This window comes from Terrapene carolina, unplaced genomic scaffold (assembly GCF_002925995.2).
Source record: "Terrapene carolina triunguis isolate 2854851 unplaced genomic scaffold, T_m_triunguis-2.0 Scaffold194, whole genome shotgun sequence".
Taxonomy (NCBI): Eukaryota; Metazoa; Chordata; order Testudines; family Emydidae; genus Terrapene; species Terrapene triunguis.
Genome location: NW_020664545.1, coordinates 9,514,755 through 9,528,853, shown reverse-complemented (window position 1 = coordinate 9,528,853; position 14,099 = coordinate 9,514,755). Strand labels below are relative to the sequence as shown.

The following is a 14,099-nucleotide window of genomic DNA, read 5'->3' as shown; positions in this document are numbered from 1 at the left end:
GACTCCCCGGGATGGGAGGGATCATCGGATACACCTGTGGGCTCCCCGAGGTGGGGGATGTCGGGTACACCCGTGGACTCCTGGGGATGGAGGGGTCAGATACAGCCATTGGCTCCCCAGGGTGGGGGACGTCGGGTACACCTGTGGGCTCCCCGAGGTGGGGGTTGGATATGCCCGTGTGCTCCCTGCACTGGGGGTCGGATATGCCTCTGAGCTATGCTGGGGTCCTCGACTTGATTTCCCTTGGTGGGGATCAGGATTCCCCCCCTCCAAGTTTCGCTGGGCTCAGGTGGCCCCCCCCCCCCCCCCAGGCTGCCCCCTGCAGTCTCTCTGATCCCAGCATGGCCAGGTTTCCCTGCTAACCCCACGCCCTGGGCTTGTCTTCCAGGTTACAAGGAGGTGATCTGGATCCCCAAGGGCTCGGTGCACATTGATATCCGGGAGCTGAATCTCTCTCTCAACTACCTGGGTGAGAAGACAGCAGGGTCTGCAGCCCAGGGGTGACGCTGGGGGACAGGGAGAGTCACGATGGAGCACCAGTGAAATCCCAGTTACATGCCCGTTCAATGCCAAGGCGCCCCTCTCTGTGGGTGCTGTGTGGGCAAGACCTGCTTGGCAGATCTCCCCGGAGGGGGTGCTGGGAGGGTTCCAGGTGCCAGCCTGAGGGGCAGTAGGAGGAAGTATTCTCGACACTCGGTAGCTAACCACTGAGAAAAGCTTTTCCCCCTCCCCAGGGGTGGCAGCGGCTGGCAAAGGCGTGGTGCCTGGCGAGGTTTGCAGGGGGCGATGGGGGAGCTGTTTCGGGGCCGGTGGGGTGTTGGTGTGTAGCGTAGACGCCCCCCTGTCTCGCCGCAGCTCCGCCTCCGTTCAGCAACGTAACCCGACACCAACCCCACGCCCCGGCGCTGGCCCCAGCTCCTTGGTACTTCCCTCGGAGCCGGCGTGTTCGGCTGGGGGTTCAAAACCAGCCGCCTCGTTCGGCTTTCCAGCCAGACTCTGCCTCGTTGCTTTTCTCAAGCGATCGGCAGCCATTACCGCAAGGGGAGAGGAAGGGAGGGGAATGTAAACCTCACCTCACCTGGCAGGTCACCTTGAGCCACAGCAGATGCCAGAGCCTGCACGGAGGTCCCATGGGAGGGGGCTCCCTTAAGCTGGGGTTTCCCTGCAGTTCTGGGGGAGCAGCATTTGTTAACAGGGCCTGTGCTGGTGCCAGACCGGGGAAGGGACCCCTCGGGCCGGCTCCCTGGTGCTGGTTCAGGGCCTGCCCTGGTGTCGGACAGAGCAGGGCTCTCCTAGTCTTTCCAGTCCATCAGAAACGATTGGCTGGTGCATCCACGTCACCGGGAATGATCCTGGCTAAGGGGCAGGCTGGGAATTTACGTCCTCCTCTAATGGGGCCTGCCTGGCTGGGACACTTGTGGAAAGGCACGACCCAAACCTGCCTCTGTCCCCGGAGTAACAGCCGGCATCTCTCCCTGCGGCCAGGGCCTGCCTGTCCGGGCTGTGCGCATGAGATTTCCAGCCTGGAGGGGAACGAGTGTCCCCTGCGTTTCTCACCAATGCGGGACCATCCAGCCTGCCCCCAAAGCATCGTGGGAAAGAGCACGTTAACAACAACGAGTGTGCAACTGTGAAAAACTTAACCGCGGGCCTGAACACACGGGCTTTGTGTGTGAGAGAGAGAGAGAGATTGTGTCTCCCTCTAGTGACCGTCCTCTGCAACTACAACAGCCAGCTGCTCACTCGCCAGTCCTTTAGCACAGGCTCTAGAACAGGGGCGAGCAAACTTTTTGGCCTGAGGGCCGCATCGGGTTTCGGAAATTGTATGGAGGTCTGGTTAGGGGAGGCTGTGCCTCCCCAAACAGCCAGGCATGGCCCGGCCCCTGCCCCCTATCTCCCCCCTCCCCTCCGCTTCTCGCCCTCTGATGGCCCCCCCCCGGGACTCCTGCCCCATCCACACACACCCCGCTCCCTGTCCCCTGACTGCCCCCAGAACCCCCACCCCTGGCTGCCCCCCGCCGCCCCATCCAACCCCCCCCTCTCCTTCCTGACTGCCCCCCTGGGACCCCTGCCCCCATTCAACCCCGCTGTTCCCCGCCCTCTGACTGCCCCGCCCCCTATCCACACCCCCACTCCCGACCACAACCCCAAACTCCCCTGCCCTCTATCCAACCCCCCCTGCTCCCTGCCCCCTTACCGCGCTGCCTGAAGCACCGGTGCCTGGCGGTGCTACAGCCGCGCCGCCCAGCTGGAGCCGGGCCACGCTGCCTCCACCACGCAGCACAGAGACCGGGTCAGGCCGGGCTCTGGAGCTGCACTGCCCCAGGAGCTCACAGCCCCGCCACCCAGAGCATTGTGCCGGCAGTGGGGCGCGCTGAGGCTGCGGGGGAGGGGCAACAGCGGGGGAGGGGCCAGGGGCGAGCCTCCCAGGCCAGGAGCTCAGGGGCCGGGCAGGAGGATCCCACCAGCCAAATGTGGCCCACGGGCCGTAGTTTGCCCACCTCTGCTCTAGAAGTTGCATTTCGGGCCTGAAAGATCTCGAGTGTGGTCCCAGCAGTGCTGGGGTCTCTGTGTATAGCCTGTGGCCACCGTTCGTTACACTACCGGCGTATGAACTGGCATGTGCTAAGGTGTTGCCCTGGTTACCATCCCTAGTGCCACCAGGATGGCTGGTAAGCCCTGTCCCACCATGGCATCTTTAGTGTGGTCCAATGGCTCAGGCATAGACTGTGAATTCAGAGACTGGGGGGCTGTTCCCAGCTCTGCCCCTGGCCTTGACCAAGTCACTTAATTTGCTTGCATCTCAGTTTCTCAATCTGTAAAATGGGGACAATGGTACTTCCCCGCTTTGTGACAGTAGTTGAAGAGCAGTGGCTGAAGAGCACTGGATGGCAGGCTAAGCATTGTTATGGTGTCGCGGGGGGGGGGGGGGGGGGGGGGGGGGGGGGGGGGGGGGGAGGAAATCGCAGTGCCCAGATACTATGGTGAGGGGTGTATTAGAAGCCATGCCTCATAATTCCCATGGCAGAGCTGCTCAGGGGGCCGGGTTCTATGTACAGAGTTGCTTTCAAAGAGAATCGATAGCCTTTGAGCTTTGCCCGTTAACTCAGTGGGGGGGAAGCAGTGCACGCTGGGAAATAGCCGGCAGTCCCCTCCGCACTGAGGACCCTCTCCTTGCCTGTCCTTCCAGCGCTGAAAGGGGAGAACGATGAGTATTTCATCAACGGAAAGCTCTCCATCGACCCGCCCAGGCGCTTTGACGTCGCCGGGACGACGTTCCACTACAGGAGATCTCAGGACGACCCCGAATCGCTGGAGGCCTTAGGACCTACCAATGCCACTCTCATTGTCATGGTTGGTAACGGCCCTTTCTGTCCCCCTGGCCTGCCTGCCTGGCCACGGCTAACCCACCCCAATCGATTATCCCCCCTTCCGGACACACGCACCAGAGTTAGCGCTAATCAGGGGCACAGGGACACCATAGGGGCCAAATTCTTCTCAGATCCCTGCTCCGGAGCGGAGAGTCCATTACACCGCAGAGCCAGGCTTTGGAAAGAAATCGGGCTTTGGCTGCCCTGGCTCCGTGGTCCCTCCTGATCACTGCTCTTCACGCCTCCGTGCTGCCCTGCTGTGCCGGGCCAGAGTTGACTCCCAGTGGTTTCAGAGCTGGGAAGGCAAGGGAAACCCAGCAGGCCTTGAAGAGCTTGGAGAGCCTGGTGGGGGTCCTGGGACACACCACGAGACGGGCCCATGGTCACGCTCGGCTCTGATGGCACGTTGGCCCCAATGCACTGACAGCCCCTTTCTCCACAGGTTCTCGTGCGGGCAGACCTGCAGGGGATTCAGTACAAGTTCAACGCACCCATCACCCGAGGCTCCTTGACCCAGTACTCCTGGCACTACACCCCATGGACCAAATGCTCAGCTATCTGTGCCGGGGGTGAGAGGTTTGACTGTACTTTGGCTGGGGTAGCGGTGTAGTGTCAGCAACTCCCTTGACTTCCAGGCACAAGACACCACGCACAGGGACTTGCTTTGGGAGCCATGTTGGTCTAATGGGGCTCTCAGACTAGGACCTCACACTCAACCGCTTGCAACTCAGTGTCAGTCAACAAGGCTGCATGGACAACAGGTCTTGTCACCTATCCTGGACGTTGTTCTTTGGCTGGATCCCAAGAGTGGCTGATAAAGGTCACTGGGTTGAAATGATACACTTGAAATTCAATGGTGTGTGTTAGGCAAGAGGTTGGCCTAATGGTCCCGCTCTGCATCTGTGAACTGGTCCGCCTCAGACAGATGCTTCCCAGAATCCTTTGGGCTCGTTCCGGTGGGAGCCGAAGCCGTGGTTTCTGTGGGGTGTCTGCAGAACCTGGCTGCGAGAGGCTGAGCAAATATTCAGAAGAAGACGGAGGCAGTTTCAAACCCAAGGCTGAGCGATCTTTCAGCTTTGATGTTAGGGGCCTTGGTTTTGCATGGGGCAGCAGTCCTCAGCAAGGGGCAGCAAGTCCCCTTCCCCTCCCCCCCCGCCGTCTCACTGCTTTCCCCTAATCCTGCTCAAAAAAAGAGATACAAAACTTTCAAACCCGGTTTATTTTTCTGGGTGCAGGAACCCCTTGATCAAATGCCCTCACGTTTTCTCTACAAACTTTGCCCTGGGCCCTGACCTGACCTACCAGTTTTCAGCCCACCCTGTCCGGTGTTGTAGATTGTAGAGATGATGGAAAACTTGGCTTTAAATAGAAACTTAGGGGCATCCTTGTCTAGTGATTGTGCCCTCCTGTAGCCCCAGAGTGAGCAGCTGGGCGGTGCATCGCGCCTGCTGACTAGCCAGCGAGGGGCGTGCTGAGCGGTTCTAAACTCTGGACCCAGGGTCGAGCTATTTCTCTCTTCCCTTCGCCTTCCCTCGCAGGCAGCCAAGTCCAGTCCGTCATATGCAAGAAACAGGCCGACAGCTCCACAGTCTTCAACCATTTCTGTAGCCCTGAAACCAAATTACCTGAGAAGCAGAGGCCATGCAACACTGAGCCATGTCCGCCCACGTGAGTGCGGTCACCGGGCTGGGAAGGGTGTCTGCTGCTGGAGATCACAGGGCGTGGGGCGGCTGGGCTGGGGAGCGACCGGTGGGGTTCTCAGATGGAGAAGCAGGGCTGGATCGAGGTGGAGAATGGATTTGGTGCCTGCTCTCTCCCTGAATCAGCAAAGCAGCTTCCCCCATCTTTTTTCTTCCCCTGACTCAGTTCCCCGTCTTTCTTCCCTCTGGGAGAAAGGCTGATCCATTCCAGACATGGCCACAGGCTCCTGGGTGGAGTCACATCCAACCTCTGGGGGTGATGATCATACTCAGCAAGGCACTAAAGTCTGTGTGGCGCCACTGGGCTCCCCAGAGGAAAGGTGTCGGAGGATGGCAAGGGTGTGGTATTATGTTATCTTTCTGCTCTGTCACTAATAATAAGATCCAACGCTTTTCACCTCAAAGTGCTTCACAAAGGAGGACAATAGCATTGTTCCCATTTTACAGAGGCGGAAACTGAGGCACAGAGCGGCAGTGACTTGCCCAAGATCAGTGGCAGAGCCAGGACTAGAACCCCAGTCCCTGTCCGGGACCCTTAGCCACTAGACTAGTGCAGGGGATGGGCTCACAGAGTGTGTGGTTCATCTGTAAAGCGGCATTTCTCCAGAGTCATTGTGCCCCCTCTTCCCCCCCCTCCCGGGGCCCCTCTCCCCGCAATATTAGCACCATTTCTCTGTGCGTCCCCTTTAGAAACATGGAGACGCAGCCTCGCAAGTCGGAGTCACTGTCCCCGCTCTACATGGGGAAATGGAGATATGCAGAGATTAAATGACCGGTGCAGAGCCAGGCCATGCAAGGCCGGGGCGGACTCGGGGTGTGTGTACACAGCCTGTGGGAGCCAGCCTCTCAGCCCAGGGGGGGCTGTGACAGCCTCAGGCTACAGGACTTGTATAAATAGCTGTGTAGCTTCAGGACCCGAGCTCCAGCCCGAGCCACAACCTCAAAGCGCTGGCTACTCAGCTGTTTTCAGAGGGCTAGCACGAGCCGTGCTAGCCAAGTCCGTCACCCCGGGCTCGGAGGCTCGCTGCACGGGCTGTGTAGATGTAGTCCAGGGCTGCGGGCTCCTAGTGCTGGGCTCCGACAACGGCTGCCCACGGTCAAGCCTCACTCCTAGCTGCCAGCGCTTGTCTCTTTTCCCAGCTGGGTGATCGGGAACTGGTCCGAATGCAGCCGGAGCTGCAACGAGGGCGTCCGCACCCGCAGCGTCGTCTGCCGGAGGAAGGTCGCTGCCACCGAGGAGAAAATCCTGGACGATGGCTCCTGCGCCCAACCCCGGCCCAAGATGCACGAGCCCTGCAATAACCAAACGTGCCCCCCAGAATGGGCCGCTCTGGACTGGTCAGAGGTAAGGGCCCCTTGTCCGCACAGGCTCTCGAAATCCACTGGGTCCTTACAGCTTGGGCCCTGCTGCGCTCCATTCATTAGGGCAGGCCAAGGCTGTCCAGGGCCTACAGTGCCACTGGGGGAGGGGTACTGCCCCATGCAGGGCACAGTCCTGCATGGACCAGGGCGATGGACTAGGTGGGACCTAACGGGGCTTTGCCACTGGGTGGGAACCTGGGTGACTTCACGGTGTCTGCCCCACGCTGAGCGCTTAGGCTGCATTAGGTCCTAAGAACGTCAGAACGGCCAGACTGGGTCAGATCAATGGTCCATCTCGCCCAGTATCCTATGTTTGAAAAGTGGCCAATGCCAGGTGCCCCAGAGGGAATGAACAGAACAGGGAATCATCAAGTGATCCATCCCCTGTCGCTCATTCCCAGCTTCTGGCGGTCAGAGGCTAGGGACACACAGAGGGTGGGGTTACATCCCCGACCAGCTTGGCTAAGAGCCATTGATGGACTTACCTAGTTCTTTTTTGGACCCCATTATAATGTCGGCCTTCAAAACATTCCTGGCAACAAGTTCTGTGGCTGTGGGTGCTCTGGGGGGGCGGTCCGGGGGCACCGTGGGTGCTGGGGGAGGTGGCCCAGGATCCCGCTGGTGCTGGGGGGGGCAGTGGCACACAGCCTGGGACCCCCACTGGTGCTGGGAGGGGGAAGATTGGTGGGGCTGGCAGGGGCTCCCCACCCAGTCTGCGTGTCCCTGCAGCTCGTAGGCAGCGGAGGGGCCAGGGGGCTCCGCGCGCTGCTCCCGCCACAAGCGTCAGCTGCACAGCTCCCATTGGCTGGGAACCACAGCCAATGGGAGCTGTGGGGGCGGGGCCTGTGGGCGCAGGCAGCTCGTGGAGCCCCCTGGCCCCTCCGCCTAGGAGGAGCTGCAGGGCCATGCCAGTGGGGGCCGGGGAGCCCCGAGGTAAATGCCCCCCCGCACCAGCCAACCCCCTGCCCCTAGCCCTGAGCCCCCTCCCACACACCCAACTGCTGCTGCTGCAGAAGTCACGGAGGTCACGGAAAGTCACGGAATCCATGACCTCCTTAACAGACTCACAGCCTTAGTTATGAGAAGGAGTAAATAACACTTCCTTATTCACTTTCTCCACCCCAGGCATGATTTTATAGACCTCGATCCTATCCCCCCTTAGTCGTCTCTTTTCCAAGCTGAACTGTCCCAGTCTTATTAATCTCTCCTCGTACGGAAGCTGTTCCATCCCCTGAATCATTTTGGTTGTCCTTCTCGGGACCTTTTCCAGTTCTAAGTTCTGACGTCCTCTGAGCTGGGAGGGGCAAGCCTAGGGCTTCATTAGCTGACAGGTCAAGCTAGTGTTACAGCAGACTTCTGAGAGCGCAGAGGGTCAGTACGTCCCTGGCCCGTTACGACCCCAAGTGAAATGAGTTTGGAGTCTCCGCCGAAGCAGCGAGGAGGGAGAAAGCTCGCTGGCTTAGTGGCTTGTCTCAAGAAGGGAAAATCCGAAGGCACTGAGCTATCGCTTTAGAAACTCTGGTCGAAGAGCTCCCCGCCCCCTTCGAAGCAAGGTCCTGTCTGGCGCCTAATTTAAAGAAGGCGTCATTTATTCATTATTTTATTTTTGTATTACTGTAGCTCCTGGCAGCCCCAGTCACGGCCCAGGACCCCCCACAAACAATGAAAGGACGGTCCCTGCCCCAGAGAGCTTCCACTCTAAATAGACAAGCGCCACCCCTGGGGCACAGCCAGATGGGGGTGCCCCAGGAAACAGTGAGCCTGTTCTAGCCAGCGGGATGAGCACTGGCCTCAGCACAGCAGCCGCTCAGCGGTTGTCAGGCTGCTGCCTTTGGAGAGGCCACGAAGATGCTCATGCTTGACAGTTACTGGGCCAGATGCTCAATGGGTGTAAATCGGTGTCGCTCCATCGACTTCAGTGGCGCTGCGCCCGTCCACACCAGCTGAGGATCTGTCTCCCTACACACAGCTCCTTTCTTCTGAAATCTCAAAGCGCGCTAGCCAGGCATCATTACCCACATCTGACAGATGGGGAGTAGCGGCCAAGTCTCCTGATCCCACGGCTCCGCTGCTCTAACCGCTAGGCCATGTTGCTGCCGATCTCAGTGGAGGTGCTCACGGCAGAGGAGAGACCCGGCCAAACTGGGATCATTTAGCTTGGAGAGACCTGACTGCCGCATTTAAACTAGCCCAGGGTAATTCTCAGTTTCCACTGGCTTTCTCTGGAGTTACTGGAGAGATCAGAAGGAGGGAATTAGAGGTGGTATCTCCTGCGGAGAAGCGATCAGATGCAACAGGCTGCCAGTCGTGGGACGGGGGCCAAACGGAATGACGGGGCCAGAGCTTGAGCTGTGGATTGTCGTCGTTGCGCAGAAGTCCGTTGGAACGACCTTGCGTTCCAGCAGCTGAGGACCCCGCCTGCTCTGTGTAACGTCATGCGTGAGCCTGGGGTGTGCCCGGTAGGAAGTGCTGAGCAGGATGGGAGTGCCTTGAGCTCACAAACTCAGCTGTGCTAAGGGAAGAGATCCCACAGCCATTGTAAGTTACCTGCATGACCCATAGTTGCCTCCCCAAGTTGGGATCTTAGAATCGTAGAACTGGAAGGGACCTTGAGAGGTCATCTAGTCCAGTCCCCTGCACTCAAGGCAGGACTCAGTATTATCTTGGTGACATGGTGCCTTCTTCACTTGGGCATTGGCAGGCTGAAATGCGTGGGTGTCAAAGGACACGGGGCCTGCTGTTGCTCAGACCTTTACCTTGTATACCCTTGGGTGGAGAGGGAATGGGGAGATTCTTCTCCATACCCCCTGAGATCAGTGTATCTTTTCTTCCCTGTGCACCTTAAATCTGAGCCTGTCCTTTGCAGTGCACCCCGAGTTGTGGGCCTGGTTTCCGCCACCGCCTCGTGCTTTGCAAAAGCGGCGACCACAGCACGACCCTGCCGACCTCGCAGTGCCCAGAGAACACCAAGCCCCCGATCAACATGAGATGCAACCTGCGACGCTGCCCGCCCCCGCGGTGGGTGACTGGCGAATGGGGAGAGGTACTGAATGATCTCGTGCCGGAGTCCCAGGAGTTCCCGGCCCACTCGGTAGCCTTGGGGTGGGGAACCCAGGAGATTTCCCAGGTGGGACCACCAGGGGGTGCTGCACCACAGGGAATTGAATAATGCAGCATGTGTGGAAAAGCTAAAGTACCAGGGCCGCCAGGCAGACACTGACTGACCGCAGCAAACAGCCCCGCCCCAGTCCCTTTGCCCGCAGGCACCTGTTCGCCTGAGAGCAATGTCTGCCCGCCGCTATATCTGTACGGCCCCATTTGGCTCCTAGGGCACGTCTACACTGCAATAAATAACTTCCGGCTGTGGGGCTCGAAATAGCAGTGATGAGACGCAGGCATCCAGGCTGAGACCCGCCCCCCTCGTGGGGTCCCAGAGCCCAGGCTCCAGCCCGAACCCAACATCTGCACTGCAATTAAGCAGCCCCACAGCCCAAGCCAGCCGCAGCCATGCCGTGTAGACGTGCCCTCGGAGTCCGCAGACAGAGCGTGCCAGGCAGCGCTCTGCTTCCGGTGGTCATCAGCGCAGTGGTGGGCGTTGGCTCCTGGTCGGCTGCGCCAGTCTTGCCTAGGCCTGGCTGGAGTCCCTGTTTGGCTGGCGCATGCAGCACTCCGTGGGTTTGCTGCCTGTGCCCCTTGGACTCCTCTCTGCCCTGCTCCAGCTGTTCAAGCCTTGTCTCTTGCCCAGTCACTGGGGTCCCTGTGCTGACTAGCCTGCTGGGCAAATGAAACACCTCCCTGTGCGAGCTCGGAGCCGCTCCTTTGCCACCTTTGGGGCTCCCTCTCCCTGCCCCCCCTTCCCCGGGGTAGGTGGAGCGTTCAGGCTGGCTCGTGTCCCAGCCGCCAGGCCCCCTCCTGGAGTCAGTTGGGCACCTTCTTCCCACTCAGCCCTGAAGTTGCAGCACCCGCTTCTTCCCTGCAATGGGGAGAAGTGGGACGAGGAGCCCCCAAGCCGTGGCCAGGTGGGATCCGGGCAGATAAAGGGGAGAATGCCCTTAGGTCTGCTCCTCTTCCCTTCCCAAAGGGGACCCTTATTTACCTGGGCACGGCTGGTGTCCCCACCCCCTTAGCATCCCAGCCCCTTCCCCGAGAGCCCGGGAGTCCAGCCTTCGAACCCCTCTGCTATCAACCAGTAAGGGATGTCCAACCAGGGAACTCGGCTGATGGATCTTCCCTCCACTCAGGCACCGGCAGGCCGTCTCTGCCTCCGCGGCCTAGGCAGTGCCCCAGTTACTGATGGGGGGTGGGCGGCTGGATTAGCAAACGTACCGAGAACTGGGCTCTGTAGTGCAGGGCAGGGTGGGGGTGGAGGGTTGGACTCTCCAACAGAACAGCTCTTTAGGGGTTTGCAGGGGGAGGGCCGGTAGGCTTGGATCAGGCCTGTAGTGATCAGCTGCGTGCATAGGAGTCCCTGTAGCCAGCTAGAAGCAGCAATCTGCAGCCATCAAGGGTTGGGTTAAACCCATTGGCCAGGCTCCAGCCCGGGGAGACGCCAGGCCCAGCCCCCTGTGTGTGGTTAAAGAAGAACTGCAGGGCAGCTCTGACTCTGCACTGTCCCCCTCCCCAGTGCTCCGCGCAGTGCGGCCTCGGCCAGCAGAGGCGCTCCGTCCAGTGCTTGACCCACACTGGGCAGCTGTCCGGCGACTGCGGGGAGAACCTGAAGCCTGCGGGCATGCAGCAGTGTGAAGCTAGGTGCAAATCGGGACCTACCGACAGCCCCGAAGGTACCGGCCGGCCTGGCCACGCAGATCCAGAAGAGAGAGCTTCAGCTCTAAATCCTCTCCATTGCTAACAGCTGGGGTCCAAATCTCCCCTCTGGGTCCCTGCTGATCCCAGTATCCCTGCACGGAGCGGTGGGGGTCTCAGTAAGGGGCGCTCGCTCCTCTGGGTCGGCGCTGAACCAGGCCCCTTGGATGGGGCCTGGGGGCGCGGTCTGTGCTGCGGGGGGTGGGGGGGGGGGGTCTCAGTAAGGGGCGCTTTCCCCTCTGGGTCAGTGCTGAACCTGTCGCCCTAGTGGGTGGAGGGTGAAGTGGCTGCTGCATGTACACTTTGTCCGGCTGAGTCTGCCAAGCACTGTGGGACCCCTGGGAGGAGAGACCTTGATCTCCCTATAAGATTCACCATCCGGAGCTCGGTTCATGCCCTTGTGTGGGGTTCACCCCACTTGCTGCTTGGCAGCCAGTCCCTGGAGACTGGGCCCTGGGTAACAAAACTTTCCCGGAGTTTGGGGCAGTTCAGCCCGGGGGTGGGGGGCTGCTCTGAGCCCATTCTCTACCCTACCTACGTAGACTAGGCTCCCCCTCTGTGCGCAGCGGGGTCTCTAACCCTTTTCCCTCTGGGCTCCCTGCAGAATGCAAGGATGTGAACAAGGTCGCCTACTGCCCCCTGGTGTTGAAGTTCAAGTTCTGCAGCCGGACCTACTTCCGACAGATGTGCTGTAAAACGTGCCAGGGGCATTAAAGGAGCAAGGCGACCCCTGTAGGAAAACTGGAAGGCGAAAGCAATGCGGGAGGGCAGCCGAGCCATGCCGTTCCCCTCCGCCCCCGACCCCCGGGAGTCTCCAAAGGATTCAACCCAAACACTGGTCGTGCTTCTGGTGGGAGCCGGCGACACCCCCCCACCCCAACCCCACAAGAACCCCAGTGGCGGGACCCTCAGTTAAACCACTGCCGAGGCGTGTGCCACTCCGGAGACAGGCAGCACAAAGCATGGGAGGAGCGGGGAGATCTCTGCGGCCACAACGGAGCTGGTCACCGTGCCGGGAGAGGGCAGAGCTGGGGAGAGCGTGGCAACAAGGACATTACTTGAAATTCTGACATTTGTTATTTATTTAGGAGCACAGCTGGGTCCTGCGGGCACCAGCCAACAGCCTCCAGACGGTGCCAACAGCCCTGCCCGCCACACTGGGGAGGGCAGGGCGGTTCTCAGCCAATCAGCAGGCTCTGCTCCTGCCCTCGCCTTGCTCCGTGCCCAGTCTCCTGAAGGGCATCGCTGTCCGCCTCTGGGAAACCGAGTGTGCCCCATGGCTGCCATGGCGCTGGGAAGCAGGCCTCGGGCAGGGGAGGGGGATTGAGCGAATGGAGCAGTCCGTCCTGCCCTGCGCCAGCGGGAGCCCAGGGAAAACAGGGAGAGCAAGAAGAGGAGAAAGATTTTAGCTGTGTGGCGCATCAACCTGCCAAGGACAACCCTTGGCTTGTGCCTTTGGGCTTCTTTATGATGGATGAAGCAAGGCTGCTGGGGTGGGAGGGGCAGGATTGTTTGGTTTGTGCAAGCCTTGTCTCCCCTGGAAGGCTCTGTGGATGACTGGAGAACCGGTCGGATACTGATTGTCCCCAAGGAAGTGACACCGGATGAATTGGGAGGGGAAGGTGTGTTAAAAACATTGGTTTTCTGAAGCCTTTTATTATTATTTGTATCACAGGGGTGTACCTAGAAGCTCCAACTGAAGTCAGGGCCTTGTGGTGCCAGGTGCTGTACGTATACATAAGAGACAGACGAGCTTCCAATCTAAATAGACAGGACAGAGAAAGGTTGGAAGCGGAAACAAAAGGAGGAAGTGATTTGCCCAAGGTCACCCAGCAGAGCCAGGAATTGAACCTGGGTCTCCTGAATCCCAGGCCAGGGCACCGCCTACTGCACCCCACTGCCTCCTGCAGCATGGTGCCTTAGCAGCGGAAAGCACAGCTTTCTCCTTTCAAGATTCAGTTAGGACTACGAGCGCTCCCAATCCACTTCCCCGACTCCGCCGCGGAGCACCCGCAAGAGAAGAGCACACTTGACATTCCTCCACGACACGCTCAATCAGGTTCCGCTGCCTTGCTAACGGGGGTGTTATCGTCCTATGATTTTCCCCAGCTCTCCATAGAGTCTTTCAGGAAAAACAGGGCTAGACAGGACCTGAGTTTCCAATGTGAAAAGAACATGGATTTTTTTTTTTAAATCACATTTTTCTGCATCATAATGAAGCAACACAAGGCCCAAGCCCGGGGGTCTGTTCCATTCACAGGAACGATGCAGGAACGATGAACATCTCTCTCCTCCCTTGCCCCAGTGTCTCTAGCTATTAATATACCTGCTACAGCATCATCATCCGCTCACCAGCCAATCCCAGCCTCTCAGGTGCTGGGTGGCTCCTGATTGGCTGGCGCGTGGGTATTAATTGTCTTCCTTCCTGGTGGAATGTTCCATTCCAACGCTTACTCTGGGGGGGGGCGTTGTTTTCACGATTTTATAGAAATATATTATAACCAAAATTGTTTAAAATACTAACTCTGAGAAGAAGGCGCAAAATAACGGCATGATCTATAATAAAGGAGTAGCTACCATCCCGGGCAGCTTCTGGTCCGAGTGTCATTTCTCAGCTGGCCGCACACCTGCCTGGGGGGCCTGGGGCCTTGGGCCGGCTGCGTCCCAGTGGCCCATTCCAGGCCGCCCTCCCCCACCCTGCAGACTCACCCCCCATCCCCCTCCAAACCTGGGGAGCAGGACGTGTTTTGGATTGACATAGGACTGCGCACCTTTGCCATCCCTGTCCCCCCTGACCCAACCAGCGTTGGTGGGGTTCCCCCATAACTCCCAGGCAAGAGGGGATTTAAAAGTGTTTACCGTC

General features: G+C 59.4%; 1 protein-coding gene across 1 annotated transcript in view; it reads left to right on the top strand.

Moving 5' to 3' along the window:
* ADAMTS10 (ADAM metallopeptidase with thrombospondin type 1 motif 10) overlaps positions 1-13,824 on the top strand; it is an 82,169-nt gene extending 68,345 nt beyond the window's left edge. The window contains exons 17-24 of the mRNA XM_029912271.1: positions 389-469; positions 3,191-3,354; positions 3,814-3,940; positions 4,910-5,039; positions 6,212-6,416; positions 9,300-9,476; positions 11,058-11,214; positions 11,841-13,824. Coding sequence (XP_029768131.1) covers positions 389-469; positions 3,191-3,354; positions 3,814-3,940; positions 4,910-5,039; positions 6,212-6,416; positions 9,300-9,476; positions 11,058-11,214; positions 11,841-11,950 — 1,151 coding nt within the window. The 3' untranslated portion in view covers positions 11,951-13,824. The remainder of the gene's footprint in view (positions 1-388; positions 470-3,190; positions 3,355-3,813; positions 3,941-4,909; positions 5,040-6,211; positions 6,417-9,299; positions 9,477-11,057; positions 11,215-11,840) is intronic.
* The last annotated feature ends 275 nt before the right edge of the window (positions 13,825-14,099 follow it).